At 30.9% G+C, this 24,147-nt stretch overlaps 4 protein-coding genes across 4 annotated transcripts; all 4 read right to left on the bottom strand.

Annotated features, from left to right (window-relative positions):
• Positions 1–2,286: 2,286 nt before the first annotated feature.
• On the bottom strand, positions 2,287–3,998 carry LOC113868035 (gibberellin-regulated protein 14). Its single transcript, XM_027503588.1, has 4 exons — positions 3,902–3,998; positions 3,774–3,806; positions 3,169–3,592; positions 2,287–2,471 (listed from the first exon to the last, which is right to left on the bottom strand). Exons 1-4 carry the CDS (start codon positions 3,953–3,955, stop codon positions 2,287–2,289), a joined length of 696 nt encoding a protein of 231 aa, XP_027359389.1. The 5' UTR covers positions 3,956–3,998.
• Positions 3,999–10,955: 6,957 nt separating this feature from the next.
• Positions 10,956–14,168, bottom strand: LOC113867517. Its single transcript, XM_027502897.1, has 4 exons — positions 13,818–14,168; positions 12,973–13,026; positions 12,052–12,111; positions 10,956–11,251 (listed from the first exon to the last, which is right to left on the bottom strand). The coding sequence occupies exons 1-4, from the start codon at positions 14,100–14,102 to the stop codon at positions 11,123–11,125; spliced, it is 528 nt and encodes a 175-aa protein (XP_027358698.1). The 5' UTR covers positions 14,103–14,168; the 3' UTR covers positions 10,956–11,122.
• Positions 14,169–15,650: 1,482 nt separating this feature from the next.
• LOC113867516 lies at positions 15,651–19,471 on the bottom strand. Its single transcript, XM_027502895.1, has 10 exons — positions 19,381–19,471; positions 19,200–19,305; positions 18,830–18,988; positions 18,175–18,258; positions 17,820–17,903; positions 16,867–16,959; positions 16,646–16,789; positions 16,307–16,414; positions 15,884–15,935; positions 15,651–15,768 (listed from the first exon to the last, which is right to left on the bottom strand). Exons 2-10 carry the CDS (start codon positions 19,296–19,298, stop codon positions 15,734–15,736), a joined length of 858 nt encoding a protein of 285 aa, XP_027358696.1. The 5' UTR covers positions 19,299–19,305; positions 19,381–19,471; the 3' UTR covers positions 15,651–15,733.
• A 918-nt stretch (positions 19,472–20,389) lies between these two features.
• On the bottom strand, positions 20,390–23,547 carry LOC113867775 (xyloglucan glycosyltransferase 4). The gene is made up of 4 exons (XM_027503240.1): positions 22,539–23,547; positions 21,996–22,304; positions 21,490–21,894; positions 20,390–21,391 (listed from the first exon to the last, which is right to left on the bottom strand). The coding sequence occupies exons 1-4, from the start codon at positions 23,181–23,183 to the stop codon at positions 20,756–20,758; spliced, it is 1,995 nt and encodes a 664-aa protein (XP_027359041.1). The 5' UTR covers positions 23,184–23,547; the 3' UTR covers positions 20,390–20,755.
• Between the last annotated feature and the right edge of the window lie 600 nt (positions 23,548–24,147).

Raw genomic sequence — 24,147 nt, 5'->3', positions numbered from 1 at the left:
TTTTTATTAACATTTTCATTCATCTGTGCATTAATTTATTGCATTGCTAACTTTTTTTTCTTTTATTTTAGAATTTTATAGTTTCTAATAATTAAATTCATATCTAGTAAATTTTAAATACAATTTTAATAATTTAATATTTTTAAAAATAAGTTATGATATCTTCATTAAGTATACGTGTAACATAAATAAAAAAAAATTAACATCATTAATAATCCAGTATAAATGATTAATTGTCTATATATTATTAAAGATCTTTCATTAGAAGTATCATGTGATATTTTTAATTTTTAAAATTTTTGTATGAGTTTATTAACATTTAAAATTTCTAACTTTTAAACTTTTTATATTTATGTTTATTTTAATAATAAAATTAATATAAAGTCAACTTTTAGATACTAAACAAAGAATTTAATGTTTCTTTCATTAAATAAATTTTAATAATTTTTTAATATATAGTTAACATTAATGAAAAAATTATTTGATGTTATTAAAATACAATATAAATAATTAGTAATATAAAAAAATAGATATATTACAACAAAATTTAATTAAAATGCAATCAGAGTGTAAGACCACATTATAGGAAGAATTGTTAACTTTTATAATAAATAATTTAAAAGTATTTATTATGTATTTGAATTCATTAACAATAAAATATTGACATTAACAATACATTAAAATTAAATAATAAATCCGTATAAGTACGATTACACAATCTGCTTTTTATTATTCGTATATATATAGTGAAAAATTCGTATAAATGTTGATTTTCTATGCAGATTATGAGTTTCAATTAGGAACGGTAATTCATCTTTTTTAGAAAATGGGGATCGGTAATTAAATTTAGATCTAATTAATATCTAAAAGAAATATTCATGATAAAGAAGAAACACAAGTTTTGTAAAATCACTGAATTTTACTGTATGAGAGATACTTATACATAACCTTTAATTTTATTTCAATTTAGAACTTATTTTCATGACATACGACAAAGTTAAAATACCGAAAAATATCTTTTAATGGATTATAAATAAATTTTTATCTTTAATTCAAAATTTTAACACATTAAAAAAGTTCTTCTCAATATTTTAGCCCATAGTATGTTGCAATACTTTGAAAATATAAATAAATATTTAGTTTCATGAGGGTCAATCCCTTTTTTTAAATTCCCTAACTATATAGTTAGATCACACTTTAAATTGTAAGCTAACACTAACATAATCTCTTCGAGCTATCACACCCACTCTATGAATGTACACAAAAGACAACATTGTGGTTAAATATCAAATTATATTAACTTTTTATGATTTATAAGTATAAAGTTATTAATTATTTTCCAAAGTAACACAATTAAACTGTCATATTTAACATTTATAAAAACAAACTTAATAACTAATAAATCAGATTATATAATTGTATTTTCATTTTTTTTTTTACTGAAATCACTTTATTTGCTCAAATATTTATTTTTGTATCTACTTATCAGAAGTATATATATATAAAAAAATAAAAAATAAAAAAAATTTATACTTAATTTAAATATTTTATTTAATTTAAATTTAATAAATTATAATTTATTATTTTATTAACTATTAAATTTAAATTAAATAAAAAAATTTAAATTTACGCGTGTATAAAAAGATTCTTCTTCAGTATATATATATATTAAACCGGCAATGCAATCATTCGAGATTTCGTAACATTTAAACTACTCAGTACAGTAGACAGTAGGGACCCAGGTACCACAAACTCAAACAGCTAATAAGAACAACCTCCAAAACAACGATTCCTTAAATAGCTTAAGTCGCTTGCTTTTGAAATTCAGTGCTTTATAATGTATAGCATTGAGTTTTGTTCTATTAGTACAGTTAATCAAAGCATTCTGAGAGTGGTAGATGGAGAGATTCAATGTTGCGACCCCATGGTTGAATCTAAGCAAACAAAAGGACAAGTCAAGCATATCGCACCCAATTCAATGGATCTCAAATATAAGTGCCCAAAACGGAATCAAATTAAGCCATGTCATGTTCATATATTAATTGTAGTCCTGAATTCGTACACCAAATACTTATATTAATCACATGAATATAAATTTCTTCGTGGACCACATCGATCCCATATATAGACAACACAGACAGTGTTGAACTAATTGATTAACACCATAACTTGTATAACTTATGCTGATTATAACTCAGTTATTACATACACTAACAATTCAAACCACATAATCATTCAAACTTGGATTACTTAAAAGCTTAATAATTAGGTACTGGATAAGCATATCTATGGGCACTTGTTTTTGTTCCCGTGAGTCAACATATCAGTGTAGCACTTGCCACATTTTTCCCGGTTACCATAAGTTCCAGGAGGTACACATTTGCAACGATCACAGCATGTCATGCATGCTCTCATGCACAATCTCTTCCTTGAGTGTAATTGGCATCTATAATCACAGAGTGGAATGCAATCTGCTCACAAAAATTAAAGGGAAAAGAGAGAGAGCAAAATATTGTTAATTCATCTGATCTCACTAACATTTTAAAGTAAGCACAAATGAATACAATTAATTCGGATTAACATTAGAGTAATGATTCTCTCAGATGTATGCAAAAAGAAAAAGGGAAAAAAGAACGTAGAGATTAAAAAATTTGCATAATCTAATATAATATTTTTACTTTTGAAATATTTCCTCTTACCTGTCAGCCACTTCAATTATTCAATATGCATATTTTCTCTTTTAAAAAAATATTTTTAAAACCATTAAGCAAAGCATTTTAAAACACGTAAGTTAAAAGTATTTTTAAAATCTCTATATAAAAAAAAAGTAAAAATAAAACATAATAAATAATATGTAATGTGACATAAAATGGTTTGTCAACTTTTAGCTATGCAAGTCCTAAAACTCTTTCACTTATTTTTTATCTCCATTAAACAAAAAACTATATAAATTCATTATAAAAAATTCATTTCTCTATAAAAATTATGTAAAAGATTTAGATATATTATTTAAACATATGAAAATCAATACTATCCATACATATTGACATTGTATACACAAATCTCAAGAACACTTTTTAAAACAAAAAATTAACACCAAAAAGATGTCTCACTTTCCCTGTACAAGAAACACTTTCTATCAAAGACAAGAATGTGGTACCCACTTACCCTTCTTTGATTTCACTACAGGAGTTGGTGGAGAGGGAGTAACAGGAGGGTACACCACAGGGGGTGTAGGAGATGGTGGTTTCACTACTGGTGGTGTTGGACTTGGTGGCTTCACCACTGGGGGATAAGAAGGAGGTGCCTTCACTGGTGGGGTTGGTGTTGGTGGCTTCACCACTGGTGGATAAGAAGGTGGTGTCTTCACTGGTGGGGTTGGTGTTGGTGGCTTCACCACTGGTGGATAGGGAGAAGGAGGTGTCTTCACTGGTGGTGTTGGTGGCTTCACTACTGGGGGATAAGGAGGAGGTACCTTCAGAGGGGGTGTTGGACTTGGTGGCTTCACTATTGGAGGATAAGATGGTGATTTCACTAGGGGCGGTGGTGCCTTCACTGGTGGTGCTGGGACTTGAGGACTTGCATAGTTCACCTGTATGTAAGAAATCCCATATTTTTCTACCTAGATTAGTCATAATATATTATTAATATATATATATATATATATATATATGACAACAATTAAAAAATGGAACCTTTTAACAAGGTTGTTAAGATATGTCAAAATGGAATCACACGAAGATTGAAAGCAAAATTTTGTATTGTTAACATACCACTATCTTGAGATCTTCATCATCCGAAAGAACCTGCACTTAATTAAGTTTAAATTAGAAGACCCTTTTTGGTATGGTGTGCAAATGATGAGTGAGTGAAGAGTATAATAAAATGTATGTATGTATACCTTAGTGGCGACCACTAGAAAAATGGCCAGAAGAAGAATGGATTTGGAAGACATTGGTGAAGGAGGGGCCAGAAAGGTTGGAAGAGGAATCTAGTGAATGTTAATTGAAGCATAGAGTAGACGTTGTATTATATAGAGGTCAAGGGTAGGGAGAGATATTAGAGAAAAAGTTGTGTACAGTCCCAGAAGAAAGCGTTTGGGTCATAGGCTGGTGAATTAATGCCTGGCTGTCACCTAATTAAACAGCTTCTACCCACGTGCCCCTAACATTGTGTCTACTAAACTATCATATCTTATTTCGAGTTCTCTTATAAGAGTGTGTGTTGCCACTAATCTATGTAGCTCAACACAAGGCCTGTCTCTCAGAATTTCATATAATAATATATTGTTCATGTCTAGATTCATGACCTATGTTCTCACCAAGTCTCAGTTTGATTAATCCGCCACTGAAGGCAATGTCATTTTTTATGGATTGCATATATTTGCTATGAGAAGATGAAAACAAGGGAGAAGCAAACAAAATAGAAGAAAATGAGGAGATGAGATTTTCATATAGCAAATTTTCTCGTTTCATTAGTGTTAAACGTGCGTAAAAAGTTTATTCTTATCATATAAAAAGTTAAATCATATCTTAAGCTCATGTATTAATTTCTTTAGTTAAGGCTACAACTTCTTTAATAGTGTATAAATTGATTACAAAATATTTAAATAAAAATTTATATAAATTAAAATAAGTGTTTGATACTGTACTCGTAAATTAAAAAAGTATTAAATATTTTTTTAGATTATATTAAAATATTAAAAAATATTTGTCTTTTTTAAATATATCACTAACTCTATTATTAAAATTAATAATTATAATTATTTTATATACAACAACATATAATACTCTTTTTTTTGTAGAACACTATAAAATTTACCATTAAAATAACTTTTAGTCAGAAGGAGGAGGCAGAATAAAACTACAGAAAAAAAGGGTGTATGAAAATCATAACAAATGAACAAAGTTACAGGAAAATATTTATGAAATGGGTAGCTAGTTGATGAAAGTCCCTAAGTAACAGGATATAGTGAGATGAGTTACCTGATGTGGACACAGCTAATAAGATAGAGGGATATGATATGACTAAAAAGGGGTACATTAGGGCCAAATGGGGTTGTCACCGTACTATTCATTTAACTCTCTCTCTCTTTCTCTCCTTTTTAAGTCAACTTTGTAAAGAGGAAAACAGCTACCTTCACAGGCACAATTATCACCTCCAACTCCAAGCAGGGGCTACCCAAAACTTGGAAACCGTGCCCGTTTTGTATATTTGTGTTTCCTCTGTCTGTCATTGAGGAATATGTCGGCCATCAAAATTCAATAAATATATAATTTCATTTTACTATATAATATTTTTAAATTTAATGTATAAAAAATTACCTAAATCAATAATAATTGCTAAAATAAAATGTGAATTTAAATTGAACAACATACTGTAAACTTATTACGGACAAGTTGGTGACTTGAAGTAGAAGACACGTTAAATAACAATTGTCATTATTAATATACAATGTGGGTTTCATTATTATATGTATAACCTCTAAAATTTTTGTTGGTACATTGGAACACAAAGTAACTATTTATTTTCATGTAAATGGTTTGCTTTTCACCAATTCTAATGCGTGTCATCACAGTTGACACTTTTTAAGGTATGTGTGTGTAATCACATTATATTATAGTTCCTTGGTTGCACAATCGGAATTGTTGTATTGACAACAATTTTCAGCCACCTTATATGAACATCTAACGTTTTCATATTCAATTGATATGTGAAAAGATAAAAGTATGAAGAAATATATAAAAGGTTTAAATATTTTTTTTATTTCTTTAAACGATTTTTTATTTTAGTCTTTATTTTAATAAAATTTTGTTTTTAATCACTGATGCCGATCAGATTCATTAAAATATTGTCACTTGTCTTCTTTTAATCTAAGCATATCAACATTAAGAATTAAAAAAATATAAATTAAAATTTATTAAAATATGAGGATAAAAATATATTTAAACTAAAATAAAAAGATATAATTTGAATGTTTGAAAAAATAGTTTTCAAATAATAGAACATATGGAGATAAGTAACACAAAAGCCACGAGTTCTATGCGAACCATATGGAATGGGCCGGAAAGTCTAAAAAGTAACGCGCATAGTCTGACGTATGAATATGGTTGTTTAGATAAATAAAAAAAGGTAAATAATAATAATAATAATAATACCTTGTTGTTAAATTGTTGACTTAAGCTTTGTTTGGGAGTTAAGTTTAAGACAGGAGGAAAGAGATTAAAAGGAGTTTAATTTTATTTAAAAGTTACTTAATTAGGAGGAGAAAGTTTTAAAAAAAATTTTAAATCTTCTAAAAGCTTATTTTTTTGAGTTTCTATATTTTAGAGTTTTTTTTTCTCACTCTTTCCTACTATTTTACAAATATAATTTTTTTAAATTTTTTTTAATATTAGTTTTTCAAGTGATAATTTTTTAAAAAAAATTAAAAATAAAAATATTAATTTTAAAATTATTTATATAATTAAACTTCCTATCACCCTCTCTTCTCAATATTAAACATCCAAATAAGTGAGGAGTTTAACCTCCTTTTTCCTTCCTCCCTTTTATTTCCTTCTCCCTTCAAACATTTTTCCTTCCTCTCTCTCCAAACTCTCAAACAAAGCCTTAACTTCTTAATCGCAACATATTAAGTTTCATGATACAAAACTAACGCTGTGTTTAGACAAGAAAAAAAATAAAATAGAATTATAATAAAAAAATATTCAAATAGATAATAATATGAAATTTTTTTACAAATATATTTATTTAAATAGTAATAAATAAATAAATTATATATGAAATTTTTTTATAATAATAAAAATTATTTTAATAAAAAATTAAATATTTTATATAATATTTTAATACTTGTTTATATTTTTATATTATTAACAATAAAATAAACTAAAAAAAAAAACAAAGCTCGCATTATTTAATACATATTATAGACATGAAAGAAAAATTATGAGTCTCATTCTCATTTTTCTTTCTTTTCACTAAAATTCAAAACTATCAGACAAAAGAAAAAATTATATTTTTATATTTTAAAAAAATATATATTTTTCACAAAATGATCACATCTCATCAAAATAAAAGGTAAAAGGCTTATTATATGTGTGGGTTTTGGATGACCTGTGATATGCAGGCAAGAGATCTTCCATTCACCACATACAAGTTTTTTTAAAAGATAAAATTATTTAAGTCAAATTAAGTTATCAAAATTCTCATATTTAAGACAACTTAATATATTAGAACTCAAATTGAAGAAGATAAGTTAAGAATGTAAAACAAGTCAGTTTATCCACTGTTGAGTCTCTTTTGAAAAGAAAGAGAAGTTGGTAAATGAAATTAAAGTCAAACAAAAATACCTTGATATGTATGCATCACTAGATATCGTGGTTGTGAACATGTTACTTGATATTATAAACTAAGGTGTAATATCACCTAACTTTCAAGGTAGAACATGTGATATCATGTGCAATGTCGAAGAAGGAGAATGGTCTGACATGTCTTTGCAATTAGATTTAGGGATGATGACAGTAAAATTGACCCATTTCCTCTCAGATATTTGAATTTTTTTTTCAACCAGATCTCAGTGATGGACTTGTTAATCAATTGCAACTTGAAAAGGAAAAAAAACAAGAATGTAACTGGAACCATACTTCTTTATTGCAATGCACTATTTCCATTGTATCAGAAGAAGATTTAGTTATTTAATCACACACTAGTACACTGCTATATATAGAACTAATTAGTAGTTTGACTGAGTTTTGCTATAAAGTTTGAAGTTTTTCACTAATATTTGAAACAATACATTTCAACTTAGCCCCCATTATCGAATACAAATGCCTCGTTGGCAGCATTGGTTGGCATCAATGTTACCATAGGATTCCTAAGGTTGTTATTATTATTATTATTAAGAGCAGTACATCTTTGTATTCAATAACACAACACATGTCCACAAAATGAAGTTTATTTATTTATTTTTTGTGTAGGTCCTTCTTAAAAGACCCATTGCCAATCTAGCTAGCAAGACCATTCCATGACGGGACAGGGCAACCACATTACCAAATCCTCACTTTATTGTTTGGACCATTGTTCCCTATGATATATATAGTTATCATACTGTTTTAAAATTTATTATTATTATTATTATTATTATTATTATTATTATTATGCTTTAGCAAACGAATATTTACTCTAGATGAAGTGGCCTTCCACCATCTTGATCATGCCGGTTAAGGCCACTAAGCAATACAATAACTTCCATTCATTTTTATAGTAGCATGTAAATCATGGTTAGAAAATAAGTTTCAATTGATAAAATTAGATGTTAAATTAATTATTTAAACAGATAGTTTAAAGATTTTTATCAAATTAATCATTTATAAAATTTATAAAAACAAAATTAACATATACTTGAATAATATATTTTTAAAATAAGAATAAATATTAAATTTAGATAATATATATACAAATGTTTAAATTTTATGAATTGATATACATTATCATAAAAATAATATAAAATAATTTAATAGTTAAATTGATTTATTTTATATTTTATAAAATATTTTTAAATAATATAAATATTCAAATTTAAATAATGTACCATGACTCAAGCATATACAATATTATTTTTCATTTGATTAAAATGTGTGATGAAATAATAAGAAAGAGTTTGAGTCTAACTATTAGACATATCAGTGTGTTTAAAAATATTTTAAAAAATTATAAATATAAATTTAATATAAAAGTTATAATTAATAGAAGTAAAGATAAATTCAAGAACATTTAAATGTAAATCATACACATGCTTGATATTAAGGTTTGTCTCTTGGATAATCCTTAGTGAGTAATTAATGTCAGTTTTTAACCCTTGTGATTTAAGAGTCAAACATTTATCCAACAACTTCAGTAGTATTTCGTGTCCAAGTGCTAGAGGAATTCGCAATAATCCATTAGTGGAAGAAAGACAGAAGATTAGAAGTTTACGTAGAAAAAGATTGACCAATAAATATATATTTTAGTTTTTCAAATTATAAATATCAATCATTTTAAGCTTTAATTTTATAAAAATGATAATAAAAATAAAAATTAATATCCTTTAAAAAATAAAGAATTAAAATAATTTTTTCAAATTAAAAACTAAAATAATCAACGCTTATATTAATATATTTACTCTTGGATGGACTCTAACAAGTGGAGTTCATTAAAATGCTTAAGAATTTGTCTCTGCGACAAACACTGGCACAAAGCATATATTTTAAGTCACACTTAGGATACTGTGGTTTGTGGTTGGTGTACTTGCATTTCTTCAGTGTCACAGACTTTCCTACACACTGCATATTAAGCATGCCACAGTTACAATATTCTGACCAATACACATAATATGACCTAAACAGATATCGAATCACATCTACTACTTAAAAAATTATAATAATGTCTGAAAAGTCACATGAAAAATACAAGGTGACAACCATGCTTCATGGTTCATTGTTGATACCTTTGCATCATGTAATGTGATTGGCACTTTTAGCCTAAAGTCAAACTTTGGACTCCAAAGTGAAATAAGGTACAGTTCTAAGTGTTGTAGCACACCCTTTTAAAAAAAATGGCCAGTAATAATATAAAGACTAATGCTATATTTATGCTAGTGCCTTCATTTTGGTGCAAGAAAAATTAGATAATCTGGAATGGCACGAGCATTTTTTTTTTCATTAAGAGCATATATATGTTAAAGAAATGGTACATTTTTACATTAATCTTTTGGCTAATGCTTCATGAGAAGACAGCATCCACTTTTATTCCTAAATTTTTATTTATTTCATTATTCTTTTTGTTGTTATATATTATCTTTCTTAATTATTAATTACTTTCTTATGTAAGTACTGAAGATTATTTTTGGTTGTGGTACATCCAACGAGGAACATGTGCTTGCCATTGAAGCACACGTCAGAAACAACCTCCATATACCATATATAGGTTACGACATATGAGATTAGCCTAAATAGCATTTAAAATTGTCTGTCGTGTCTAAATTTTCATTTTACTTCTCAAATGCATTGGAATATGTTTATGATAATTATGGTTTTCAAAGTGAAGGTATATGGATTTTCTAGAGTAACCACTGTATATGTTAGCTGAGTTTCTAACTTGAAAATTCAACTACTTTCAACATTTTTTTATTCTTGGAATTTTTATATGCTGTAACACGTATGCCATTGGGGTGACATTTCATTGTAACACAGTTATTTGGGATCTTTATCTGGTATTATAATGTATTTTGGTTGGAAGGTTAAAAATAGAATATTGATTTTTCATCGCCATATTCTGTAACACAATTATTTTCTCATTTCATGTAAGGAAATAGCACTCGTTTCTAATATAATAAAATTGACTCTTATTCTTCAAATATAGAACTCTTAATTTTGGGTCTGTTTCGATTTTATCCATTCATTTGTGTACACCTTTGCTTGTTAATCTTGTTAATCATTATCACTGTGTGATACAAACGTGTTTAAATCAATGTCAAGTCCAGTCAAATGTGTATCTATTTTAACCGTACAAATTATAACTTATAAATTAAAATTAGGCTTTATGTGATTAAATTGAAATCAAATCTATTAAAATGTGTATCTATTTTATCGTTGCAAATTATACCTTTTACATTAAAATTAAGTTTAACGTGGTTTTGTGAACTTTCCACACATGCAGTTACTTGCTGAAATCTAAGGAATTTCCTACAACAACTATCCAAAGAACTTCATCAGTATCAAATGCAGAACAATCATTCTACAGATGATACGTGATTCCTACATGATAGTTTTAGATTTCCACCCTCTTGCAAAGAATGTTTTGCAACATTTTCTGAAACTTAACAGTTTTATGTGTAGTCGTTCATCTATGGTCCTATTCTCACATCTGTATCAATTGAAGGCTTTCATCATCAAATACCCATCACTTTTTTCAAGAACTAATAATAATAATAACAATAATAACATAATTAACCAACACCCTCCAAATACAAATAAGGTAACAAACACCCTTAGTCAGCCCTATACAAACCAAACTGACTGTAGTAAACTTTAGTCAGGAAAGCATAATCTCTCTTAAACATTGCTATTACATCATCACATTCAGTTTAGGCAGCTACAACTTCTTCATCGTCAAAACTCAGATTTAATGTCTGCAATTTAAAGCCAGAACCTTGTATGGTTTCTACCAGACCAGAAGCCACTCCTGTAGCTTGGACTGTTGTCTGTTTTCTCAACTGAACAAGAGCACAAAAAGTCATTAATGATCTTGAAGTCAAATTAAACTCTGTTGAATAATGTTCACCTAATAAATAGTCACATTTTAAATTGTTAGTTAAAATATACATTTGATTCTTATAGTTTATGCTCATTTATGAACTAGTTCTTGTACCTAAACACCTTATGTTTTAGTCTCGATACAAGTGCTTTATTAAGCTTTCGTCCCTCTTGTAACTTGCCATTTTAACACCATTAAGGTTAATATACATATCCGGTTTGTATAGTTAATACTCATTTACGAATTAGTTCTAATACAAAAAAGATTATATTATTTAGGCTCTAGATAACTGGTTCATCTCGCTTTGGTTCTTGCTTTAACAAAAAAGATTATAACTTGCTGTTTTACAATTCTATAATGATGTTAAAATGGCATAATATAGCAGGAATCAAAGCATAATCAAACATTCATATAGAGATTAAAATGTAAATTTTTTAGATATAAGGATTAATTTACCAATAATAGCCAATTGTAAAAACCAAATATATTAGATGAAAACCTTGACAATGGTAAGGTATTAGATTTTATAAGTTTGATATTGATCAAGGATACAATGGGTTTCAAAATTCAATTACTGTACACTATAATTATTAAGAGGCATTCTTAAAGATTTCAATCCCAATTATGGTGCCAACCCATAGGAGAAAAATAATTAAACTCATGTTGGGCAATCATCGATAATCAAGAGTTCAGAATTCATCAGTTAAAACAACTATGCCTTTTTGGCAAGCGGCTATTGTATTAAAGTACTTAATATACCTCTAAAATTGCAAGTCCCTCAACAAGCTGAAACTTCAAATTGGTAACACCTTCCGTCTCCTATAAAAATATATATATTGGAATAATGTTAAGTAAGTGTTAAGGTGAACATAAAAAATGCTCAACAAAAATGAAAATAATGCAAAAGATTGAAGAAAGAAAACAATCAAACAACTGACCAAACTATCTCACAAAAGTAGAATTAAAGGCTTTCTACTTATAAACCCTTAATGCAGGGCATATAAGTAAGAGACATGCCCATCACTAGATTAAGCTATTATTGTGGCTGCAAACAAAGAAAAGTACTCCCCCTCACATCACCTTCATTGCAAAAGCAATATTTAGTAGAAAGCCAAAATACTGTGACATGTTACAGAAATGACCATGTTACAAGAAGAGTGCTTACTACAAGCTAGGATTTTATAGAGAGGAGAAGAGACAAATGCTTCCCCAACATAAATAGGATTATAGGGGTTCCATGTCTCAACTCTCACACCTAGCCAATATGGGATGGGACTTACCCTCCATTACTATCCTTTGATCATCTTCCCTCATTCAAAAACTGGGTTGACTATGATTTCCCAAATATAGTATGAACTGCCTTATTTTAAATCACATTTGAATCCAAGATATTCAATATTGTGTCTAAATAAACCTCCAAACATTTGATATCTTGTTTTTAGCCTCCTACATCATCATCCGGTAACAAAAACCACTCGTCTTTTTCAGAAGAATAATTTTAAAATGAGGACCTAAATTATAAGTATTATGCTGCTATGCTCATCAAGTAACTCAGAACAGTATCAACATGAGTGGAAATACGAAGACACACAATGGCAAAAAATGGCGTCTAAGCATCAAATTTATATTCACATTGAAGTGATTGAACAAAAAAATTAGACTAAGAAAATTCATAGTTACCTCTATAGCTTTGGTCAAAGCTGGAATAGCTGTTTCATTCACTGTTCCCTCTGCCTTAAAATGTGCGGAAGTAAACAGTTAGCTGAGGTTATGATTGTTTCTAAATTTGTTTATAAATTGTTTTGGAGAATAAAAAATTGAAAAAACTCATTTGAACTCAATACAGTAACTTGCACGAAAGTGATGAGAGAAAAAAGAGGAGTAATGTTCTCCATCTTTTTTGGCCTGTTTCTAAGAACATGAATAAAAAAAATTGTTAAAAAGCTGTTCTGATTTTTTTATTTTTAAAAACAATTTCCCATTTTAAAGTTTTTTAAAACAATTGTTAAAAAAAACAAATCATTAAATAATTTTTTTAAAACTGTCTTTAAAAACAATTATCAACAGGGTCAACGATGGAAGGGCATTGGGGTTTATTTTAATGACTAAACCCTCAATTTATATCTTGAACATATTAGTCCATTGAAACGTGAAAATTAAATTACCATGTAGGTGCAGAAAATATATATTTCAAAAGTCAAATTTATCCCTGGCGCTGTTAACTCGAACCAATCTGACTGATAATAGCATGCATATATCACGGACTTAAGTAGAAAATTTCATTTTTTCGGGACTAATACAACAATGCTATATCTTATAGTTTAATTTGGCTATTTATATGCCATAATTTATAGAGATTAATATCTAAAACCCCTTTACAATTTAGCACCCCAATTCCAGTAAAAGGCATTGAAGTGAATGATTCATGGAGTTAAATTAAACAAACGATCAAAAATTGTGAAATGGGTAGGTTTGGAAAATTCAGTAAAAGTTGAAATAGAAAAGGGGAAGAAGAAATGTTGTACCTGAAAGAACATAGTGAGAGTATCAGATGGGGAAACGGGAACTACAACGGGTTGCTGTTCCGATGTTGATGTTTGTTCAGACTCGGTGTTGAATTGTTGTTGTTGTTGTTGGGTCTCTTCTTCCACTGCCTTAGTCACACGTTTCTCAATTGTTTGTGCCTTCAAAGTTGAAGTGCGAGAACGCAAGGGAAAGCTGCAAAAGCCTAAGGAGGGAGAAGAAGAAGAAGGTAGTAAAGAAGAAGAGAGGCGAATTGAGTGCAAAGAAGATGAGATTAGTGTGGCCATTTTCACAGTACCAAGTGAAGTGAAGTTGCTACCCTATCTATCTATCTCTCTATATATATTTCTCCGACATAAGACCAAAACATCTTTATATACTTTCACAAATTGGTAATTTGCAATGTACTAATTCCACAAAACCGTCGCTAACCACTTAACCACCAATTGATACCTTGTTTAGATTATCACTTTTTTGTTAATTACACTATTATTTTTGTTTTTCTATATATGTTTAATGTATTTTAAAATTAAATTTTAAAAGTAATTTATCTATAAATTTTGGAATGACATTTTTAAACTGTTTTTTTTTTTGTCGAGAAAGTGTCTTTAAAAATATTACATATTAAATACACTAATAAAAAAAAGTCGTGTAAGGCCTATTAAACTCACATGTATATAATTAATTTATTTAGCAGATATTATATTTTTTTTTGTCAGTTAAAAATAAATAATAAGGTTGTGATTTTTACAGGTAACACATTAAAACTCCTCTCCATTTTTCTCTAACTTTATCACTAAGCTATCAACTGAGCAAGTATTAATCTTGAGAGACCTTGTGTTATCTGATTATTGTTTTTAAAGTATTTATTTTTGTAAACAAAAAAAAAAAAGTAACCATAACAAAAGTAACAATAACTCTAAGTAGATCTTTAGGCCTAACGATATCCTTAGACCCAATTTAATGACCAGAAAAACACAGGATTTTTTCTTGTTTCACTATTTTATTTTTTATTTTTTTTCTGTTTTGCACTTTCTCCCTTTTATTGAATGCAAATCAGATTTATTGGAACAATTTAAACTTGGTGCTCTAAGCTCAGATACAAACTTTCGTTTAGGATATCTTGGCCTCTATTTAGATTAACAAATTCTTAACCTGTATAATTAATTACCATTAGTTATTATTAGACATCATAATTATTAATAGAGAACTTTATATATAACCATTTTAAATATACATATCCTAAATTTGTTGATCATAACTCAGATTCTTTCACGATCTCTATGTTAACAGTGTGAAACACTAAATTATTTGTTTCCTTCGCTTTCATCAAGAGCAGAGAAGCTCTATTCACCCACAAAAAAAATGGGAAATGAGACTTTGATCAAAGATTCAGAAGGAAATGGATAAAAAGTTTTTTGTTGAATGATTACGAATTTAAAGATGCATGAAATTACCATCAAGCAACACCATAAAACAGAAAAACTGTCAAATCCCTTTTCATATTATATTTTTGTATATAGAGCATTATATAAATATCTTAATTTCATAGTTACTGACAACGAATAATATTAAAACAAAGGAATTTTCTCATGCCACGATGCAAACATCAGTCACGTAGTTACTACAGACAGCAAGAGTTTTAAGTCAAAACAAGTTAATGAAGACAGAAAATACTAAGAGATTCAGAAACATGCACAATTTGAAAGTCTTAAAGCTATTAATGGTGGTGGGGATTTTTCATGTTATAGCAAATTCAGATTGACAAAATACTGTTTTTATCTATCTATGCCTCGCAGTGTCCTATACAAAAAATGCACCCCAGTATGCACTGTTAGAAATTTAACTGGGTTCTTTGTTAAAGCTAGAATGCACCCAAGTTGAAAGCAAAGGGCACAAGCACACTGCCAGTTGAGCATTAAAGCAACTGACAATCTTCTTGAACTTCACCAGCTGCAAAAGTTTAGGATCCAACGAAAGAATGAATTCAATGAAGTCGTGTTTTTGTAATTATAATGAAAAGAACAATTGAAATGTATAGGGAACTCATAAGAGCCTTCAGTCTTACCTTTGAGATTTATGGCCAGGTTTGCTTGAACATCAGCTTCTGAGTTATATTCCTTGAACATCAACAAAAGCATTTTGTAAACAAAATATCAAACAATGAGGCAAAAAATAAGGGAGTTGTCATCTAAAAAATATATAAAATTAATGAGAACTAAACTGCATGTAAATCTTCACATACAAGTGATCTTAATTGTACACAGACAGACTACTAGGAATCGTATATATAGATGCAAGCATTTTCAATTCTATAAAATTTAGTAACTCAATCATTTGGATCAAACAGAGGTAGGCACTTGAATTAAAAAAATCATAAATGATTCCTATCAATCTCCATCTTTTGTCAATCCAGAGATGTTCACTTGACACTACCCACAAAAGGGGATGGAACAATTAGTCCTAATTAAACGTTAAAGTGGGCGGTTACCCTAAGAACGTGATTGATCTTGAATGACAGAAATTTATCCTTCAGCTTCTTGGCCTCATTACATAAGTAGGCCATATTCTGGTTTTTGATTTTCCACAAACCCTGAATCTGTTGCATAAGCAATCATATAAGACAGTAAACTGATCTGAAGAAAATGTATAAAAACTGAGGAGTAATTATTGGTAAATCTCTTTTCTTTTATTTGGTGAATAATTGTTAGTCTCAAAATCACAACCCAGATACAATTTAAGTAGTGAAATACAGACCAAGAGGTAAGCAGATAAGGTGGAAATTGAAAAAATTATTAAAAATAATGCATACTCTAAAAAGTTAACAAACCTGATTGCAGACAAGCAGGGAGTCTCCTTGGACACGAATGTGCTTATATCCTTTCTTCAGGGCTTGTTTCAGTCCTAAAATTAAACCACGATATTCAGCAACATTATTTGTTTGAGTGCCCACCCCTTCACGCAATCGATAGACCTAAGAATAGACATAGTGGTTAGCTACATTCTGAAAACAATATAATGACAAAACAAATTGTTGCATACAGTAGAGACCTTGCTCCCATCTTCAGCACGCAGAATAGCTCCAGCACCAGCTGGTCCAGGATTTCCTTTTGAAGCGCCATCAAACTCAAGGATACAAGAAAGCTGCAAATAGAGATACCAGATTTTTTTGCTGTATATTAACAATTAAAGTAAGCCAAATATTCCAACACAAAAGGAAGTGGAGAAAACAATAAAGAACATCATGGCATCATATGCAAGGAAACCAGTGACCAACAATAAAGGGCCATGGATATGAAAGAAGGCTAAATCATTGATTCAAATGAAGAATTGTGAAACATTTCATTTAATTTAAAGGCCATCAGATCATATGCACCTGTGCTACCAGATCTCAATCAAAGATAAGAGGTCTAACAAATTCTTTCAGTTGATAAAATGTCTTAGGCAGGGTAAAAATTTATTGCTTTTCCAAAATAACAAATGATTCCTAGTACAATTCATCCCAAAATGATAAAACAGAGCACCCCATATAGTGTCAAACAGGACATTTGTCTTGACTGTTGCACTGGCTCAATGGCCCCAAGTGCATTGCGAAATATTTTATCACGCATTGCTGTTGCAGCCATCAGCATTCAGCTACAGTAATTGTTACTTTTGCATATGCATGTATTAATGCTAGAATAGGATGCTTGAATTTTTAAAGTTGAGACAACGATAAATTAACAATCAACTAAATTTCCACAATTTCCACACAGCAACACTTAAGTAAGAAAGCCAAAACTTATTAGTAGATTACAATCCTATGACTAGCAGAACAGATATATGCATTACCACTTGCAGATCTTTGGACAGTCACAAACTACATGACACGTTATCAAGGGAGGTCTAAATTACATGGAGGTTGTAAAATATATTAATTAACTAGAACAGGCATTCACAATTATGATGTAGAGTCTATCTGATATCAGCAATTAGCAATGCAAAGCATTACCAAACCAACTCACATTAGTAGAAAACTCTGCCTGGGATCCACTTAATGAATGATGCCTCTGTAAATTTGTTGGAAATGAAGATGATCCAACCACCTTCTGTACAAGAAAGAAAAGAAAATAGTACATAATGGCAAAGACAAAATCAACAGCTACGACTGTAAGACCAAAGTGCTAATGTTACTAGATTGGATCTTAGGGGGCACAGGTGGCTACAGGAGAAGTCAGGAACGTTATATTTAACTTTCACATCCTACAAATAACGTTATATTGAGGCTCCAAATGTGTTTTCACTAAAATCAATAGCATTTATGTGGTAATATTAAGGTGTGAGTCCCCTGTTGAGGATATGTCAATGTTGATAACTTACACTAGAATCAAACTGAATGGCTCCCTGCAAGATCTTTGATGATGAACTCACATCAACAGATCTTCCTTGGGCAGAATATGGATCCTGCACAAAAACCATCTCCTCTTTAAGTTAGACTTTTATCAGTCGCAAGTTTGCAAGACACATAAATTACACGAGATTAAAGCCTTAAAAGTTACAAAAAAGAAAAGTAGTTTATCCAAATATTTTGTACTGCAAATGAGTTTGGTCAATCTCACCATGAGTTTATTCTAAATACAAGTTTGAAAAAAAGTTTACAAAATGTTTCAAGCAGGAAAATGACCTTAAATGTGATTCTAGCATAAGCAACTCTCATTTAGCTTTTGCTTTAAGTTGAGAGTTTTATACCAAGTTTTACTGCAAACTTGATTTTGCGATAAAGGTTTCCAAACATAAAACAGTTCACTTTCAAAATCAATTTTAATCAAAATCAAGATCATCTCAAATCATGCAAATGCTCACCAAAACACACACTAAACCGTGATGAGAACTAATGATAACTACAGATGAGCATCTATGCATAAAGCTCAAGTTAACAACATCCATACTTTTGACATGAAAAATGGCCTTGACCTCATATATATGAAAATCTTCAGGAAGTATTGGAAAAATAAGAACAAATTAATTCTCAAACCTGATAAGGGCAAGCAACAAGTCTTCCAAAAAGCCCCTCATGCACATCAGAAGCACTGATAGAATAAGGGGCTCCCTTAAGCCCATGTGAGACAAGGTACTCCTCAGTTTTGTGAGGTAAAGAAAACCCTTTGTAAATACTTAGAGAGTCACCAGGTACCTGCTTAGAATACACAAACCAAATAAACAAAGAAAAATGCCAGTTTCTGAAAAGCAAAAGCCAACCATAGAAGCCTAATACATATCTAGTTGTGAAGAAACTCCATTTAGAAGTTCAATGTCAAAATGCATCCCTACCCAAATGGAGAAAAAGACCAAAGACAAAAACTTTACATCATGGAAGAACATAACAAGGTTAGAAGAATATATACAGAAGATGCAAGTAAAAGTTGGATGTCACTGAAAGACTTGTAGATGCCAACAACATCCCCCTTTCTTACAACGAAGAAAGCGTCCTTTTCCTCAGCCATTGCAACACTGCAATCACAAGGGTATGATCAAACAACAAAAATCATGTCAGCAAATAACTCAAAATTTGAGTTAACGTTATACAGTGATCAAACCCAGTTCCAGAATCACTTTCTCAGTGATAGAAGCCAAGGTTTCGAAGTATGAGTGTTTGAACTTTGAAGCGAAGAAAGAAAGAAGCAACGTTGAATGACAGCGACAGAGTCAGGACACGACGGACAAACAAAAAGTGTAACAGTGCACTTTGCTGTCGTGTGTAGCGTAGGTGTTTTTGTTTTTTTGTCAATAGCGTAGTGTTGTTGGCTATGACCTGATTATATGAAGGCCCATTTCATTGTTAATTTTGTAGTGGGCTATGACTTGGTTCTAACCCCACATGGAACAGAATTTAAGCCCAATTTATATGGTTGACCAAAAAACAGCCCAATGTTTTATTCCTTTTCTCTATTTTTTCAGCGTAGGGGGACATTTTAATAGAAGAGATAGTTATTATAAGAGGAATTTGTTGCACTAACAAATGCTTAAAACCCATCCTTTAGAATCAAACCACCTTATATTTGTATTAACTAAGGTTGTGGAAATTCTCACCTTATAATTATATTAAGATTTTGTATGTGTTCTGCTACATTGACCAGGTTTTTAGACGTTCTTCAAAAAGAATACTTCAACTATGTTATCTAAGAAAATTTATTTGCTTCAACAGGTACTTCTATTCTTTTACAAAACTTTCAACCTTTTTTATAATAAATAAAATAAGTAATGACATGTTTTTGTTCTTTTGTATTTTTGTATGAGATGTAAAACAACTTTTGTAAGAATAATATTCTCTTCTTACAAATCAGATCAGTGCATTCAGCGTAAAAACTCGATTGAGCTATACCAATGCTAATTTAAACGAACATTGTGCTTTTATTATGCCACAATTTGCCTTCTATGTATATGCTTGTAACTAATGAGTAGGAAAATGCATAGAATATAAATTTTTTTCCCATATTATGAAGATTTTCTTCAGTTTTTTTCCCCTTTCATTTTAATCAAAAGACAAGCGATACAGTAGGCATTGTCGTGTAATTAATAGTAACACAAGCAATTGGAGAGAAAAAGTTACTCATTTCACAAGCTATTCTTCGATGAAGTAAATACAGTTATGTTCCAACAATAGTTTTCTTAGTCCTAAAGCTTTACAATTACATAAGTGAAAATCCACAAAAAGCCAATAAACCATCACTCTCTGAGAAAGTCTACACAAAAATGTAATAGGAAAAAAAAAATTACATTTTTTATCTATGATCCTCGATGCTCATTATTCTTTATATTTTATGATTGGACAATCAACGTTACTCTATATCTCATTTCTTGGCCGCTGATGTATAGTCTTACAGTTGTATCTTGATGAACTTCAACTGAAGTATGGACTAAACCATGTGTTGGTGTTTAAAACAATTTCCATGCCTTTATTTCAGCTCACTTGCTCACCAATTAAGTCCAAACCCATTACTAGAAATGCCAATCCTTGGAAGAGCAAAAAATAGAAATGAACACCATGTGCTGATAGAAGACTTCTTGCAGATGCTGTGAGCAAAAGAAATGCAAGTGCAAGCTCCTTCCTATAGAGCTTGTTTCTTTTCCTCTTGGAAGGTAATTCTGATTCCTTAAGCTTGCTTAATTGTTCCAAGCCAGACTCTGAGTGCCTTCTGAGAATTTTCTCTTCATTTGAAGACTTTGATTCTCTTTCAGCCAAGGCTAACAAATCTGACTCAGAGGACCTACCAGTCTTCTTTGTCACAACCCACTCATAAGCACTTCCTAGTTGAAACAATCCAGAAATCATGGCGTTGAACTTTGTCACTGACATGGTGTTCTCAAAGAGAAGATAAGGAACCAGAAAAGGGACAGATTTTGGGGATGGAAGGATGTTCAAGAAAGACATGAAAATAGGGACATAACATATCACCCAAAGGGGTAGTTCAGACTCAGGTATGAACATAGTCAAGGGTAGAATGATGCAAAACAAGGTGAATGAGTAGAAGGGAAGTATAAGTTTCCTCAATAGGAAGAACAAAAATATCAAATTAGCCTTCTTCCAAGCTGATATCTGCATAGAATAGAAGCAAATAAGAGTTAGAAAATTATAGACATTTCACAGAATAAAGATTTATAATAAGTTTAAATAGAGCTGAAAAATAATGAGACCTTGGAAGTTAGTATGGCAGGAAGACATAGCCGGAAAAGCTGCATTGGACCAGAGTGCCATCGATGTTGTTGTTTCTTATAAGCTTCATAAGACTCTGGTAATTCACATAGAACTTTGACATCATTAAGGAAGATAAACTTCCACCCATTCAAGTGAGCTCTGACTGCAATGTCCATGTCCTCAACTGTGGTCCTCTCTAGCCACCCTCCTGATTCCTCCAGAGCCTTTATCCTCCAAACACCTGCTGTTCCATTGAATCCAAAGAAATTTAGGAAATGGCCATTGACTTGTTGTTCCACCTCAAAGTGAAAGCACAAGTTGATGTTCTGGAGCCTTGTAAGTAGATTCTCATCTTTGTTCACAAATGACCATCTAGCCTGAACTAGACCCAAGTCAGGTTTTCCCTGTAAAGAAAAGCCACAAGAATCTTTAGAGGGATTTGTTTAGACCATACAAAGAATAAACTCTCTCTTGTCCTTATTTGGCTTATAGTTATGGCACCTACCTTGAAATGGGGAATGGTTAGTTTAAGGAAATCAGGATTGGGCTGGAAATCTGCATCAAATATTGCCACAAATTCATAGTCTTTGACATAGTCACATGACATGGCTGACTTAAGATTTCCAGCTTTATACCCAGTTCTGATCAATCTGTGCCTGTACACAATGTTGACCCCTTTATCTTTCCAAGAGGAAACTTCTTCTTTGATGAGAAGCTGTAGATTCCCATCATCTGAATCATCTAGGACTTGAATTAATATTCTGTCTTTTGGCCAATCAAGTTGAGCAGCAGCACCAATGGATTGTGCATAAACCTTAATTATATTAGACCACACAAAAATGTTTCAGCTTTGGAAGTAAAAGTGGAAAATCATGTCTAAATTAGGCTACCAATTACCAATCATAAGACAAACTGCAATTCCTAGGTTAAGCTAGGACCTAGGATGACCCCATTAGTGTAAGAAATTCAACCAATAAACATAACCCATTTGCAAGAATATCACAATTCATTATCATAGTGAGTAAGTTGCATCATTGCTTTCTGTTACCTCTCTCTCATTGCACATGGGAATCTGAACAAGGACCATTGGGAAGCTTGAAGGATCCTCAACATCATATGCATCTTCTTCAATGGTTGGCTTCAACTTCTTATACTTGATCCAGAAGCACCCAAGGCAGAGAACAAGGCGATCAAGGGACTGAATCAAGAAGAGCACAATGCAGAACTTAGAAACCAACAAGACTAGAGGAGCAACATAGTCTTCCCTGAAAGAAAGCCAAGCCACATAGGACCAATGCACCAAACCCTGAACCTCCCAAGGTTGAATCATATGCAAGTTCCATTTGTTGAAATGAGCAATGATTTCTAAAGCCAAGCCACCAATTGAGAGAGCAAGAAAGAGCTTGATGAACCTGTACAACCTTCCTCTGCTCTTAGGCCCCTCATCGCTTATGTCAGCCAATGAAATGCGCTTCTTGACCAAAGCAAAGGTGGCTCTGAGACCATTGGTCAACCATGACAAACATGTCAGAACTCTGTGAAGTTTAAGGAGAAGAAACCACGTAAATTGCTTGGGACTAGTAGCTTTCTGCTTCTCTGGAAACATGGGAGAATCCGAATCATGAACTTGTAACAAGGTGAAGTCATTATTGTTAGACTTCTCAGTTGTCACGGCAACTGAATTGGGTGCCATCACACTTTCTTTCCCTCACTATGTTTTTGTTTTTTCCTAGGTACGTACTTGACTTCTTGGGAATGAAAAAGAAAAGGAAGATTTTGAGAAGAGGGTCGATGGCCACCAATGGCAATGGAAGGTAATCAGAGAGTTTTCCTCAACATCATCATCAATGTATGAACAAATGAGAAATTAAAACCCAAAAGGATCATTCTCATATCGGAGTTTCTCTTCTGTTGTTGGTTTTCAAACCTGAATTCAAGCAAATATAAGAAATTCTAATGCAATTCTAAGTTTAGTACTCTAATTTGAGAATAATAGATATATAGAGAGAGAGAGAGAACCACTTTGACAGGCTTAAGCTAGGTATTAATAGTGCTTCAAGGTAAGAACAGCTTAAAAATATGATTTTTGTTACATGGGGTGAAAGCAAATAAGCAATAATGTAATATACACTAATCCACTTTATGTTAGGATATGTCTCATTTGATTGGTTAATTAGCATGCTCTGTAACAGAACAGCCTGGGATGTTGACCAATTTTTGTTAGCCACGTAAGGGACCGCACCAGGAAGAATTACTCCTGCACCACACAGTAACATTGATTCTCTGGGGGTGACAACAGGATACAGCTAAAGTGCAGATCCCCCCACAAGGGGAAATGCTTGTTGTCTGCTGTATGAAAGATTTGCACAGTGTTTGCGTGTCTATGAATCCCCACAGAAATTTCCCTCCTTACTCTCTCTCTCTCTCTCTCTCTCTCTCTCTCTCATCACTCAGATGTTTCTGCATTATAATATTTTTATATCGATACGTGCATAAAGAGTAACTTATTAACATTTTTCAATTATTTCGCCTGCCTATTACCATATTACACTTGGTTCCTTGCATTAATTTATGATTTGTTTAATTATTAATACGCGTTAACAAATTTGTTAAAAATTTTAAATGCAAGTAACTTTCCCTCTATTTAGCATTACCCT

This window comes from Abrus precatorius, unplaced genomic scaffold, assembly GCF_003935025.1.
Source record: "Abrus precatorius isolate BTA unplaced genomic scaffold, Abrus_2018 Scaffold5, whole genome shotgun sequence".
Classification (NCBI taxonomy): Eukaryota; Viridiplantae; Streptophyta; class Magnoliopsida; order Fabales; family Fabaceae; genus Abrus; species Abrus precatorius.
The sequence above is the reverse complement of the archived record's forward strand: the minus strand, read 5'-3'. Positions and strand labels throughout refer to the sequence as shown.

Bases quoted from the DNA above. Each gene is read 5' to 3' on its own strand.
- LOC113867516 (XM_027502895.1), bottom strand. From the start codon at position 19,298: ATGGCTGAGGAAAAGGACGCTTTCTTCGTTGTAAGAAAGGGGGATGTT. The intron at 16,960-17,819 runs GTGAGTTGGTTT...CTCTATTTGCAG, and splicing joins AGGCAGAGTTTTCTACTAAT to CTTTCTTGTATCCTTGAGTT. The intron at 15,769-15,883 runs GTAAGACTGAAG...AAACTTTTGCAG, and splicing joins CCTGGCCATAAATCTCAAAG to CTGGTGAAGTTCAAGAAGAT.
- LOC113867517 (XM_027502897.1), bottom strand. From the start codon at position 14,102: ATGGCCACACTAATCTCATCTTCTTTGCACTCAATTCGCCTCTCTTCT. The intron at 13,027-13,817 runs GTACAACATTTC...GCACATTTTAAG, and splicing joins CTCTCACTATGTTCTTTCAG to GCAGAGGGAACAGTGAATGA. The intron at 11,252-12,051 runs GTATATTAAGTA...GCTCTTGTTCAG, and splicing joins AGGGACTTGCAATTTTAGAG to TTGAGAAAACAGACAACAGT.
- LOC113867775 (XM_027503240.1), bottom strand. From the start codon at position 23,183: ATGGCACCCAATTCAGTTGCCGTGACAACTGAGAAGTCTAACAATAAT. The intron at 22,305-22,538 runs GTAACAGAAAGC...AATATAATTAAG, and splicing joins CCATGTGCAATGAGAGAGAG to GTTTATGCACAATCCATTGG. The intron at 21,895-21,995 runs GTAGGTGCCATA...TTTTCTTTACAG, and splicing joins TAACCATTCCCCATTTCAAG to GGAAAACCTGACTTGGGTCT.
- LOC113868035 (XM_027503588.1), bottom strand. From the start codon at position 3,955: ATGTCTTCCAAATCCATTCTTCTTCTGGCCATTTTTCTAGTGGTCGCC. The intron at 3,807-3,901 runs GTATACATACAT...AATTAAGTGCAG, and splicing joins TTCTAGTGGTCGCCACTAAG to GTTCTTTCGGATGATGAAGA. The intron at 2,472-3,168 runs GTAAGTGGGTAC...TTTTGTGAGCAG, and splicing joins TGTAGTGAAATCAAAGAAGG to ATTGCATTCCACTCTGTGAT.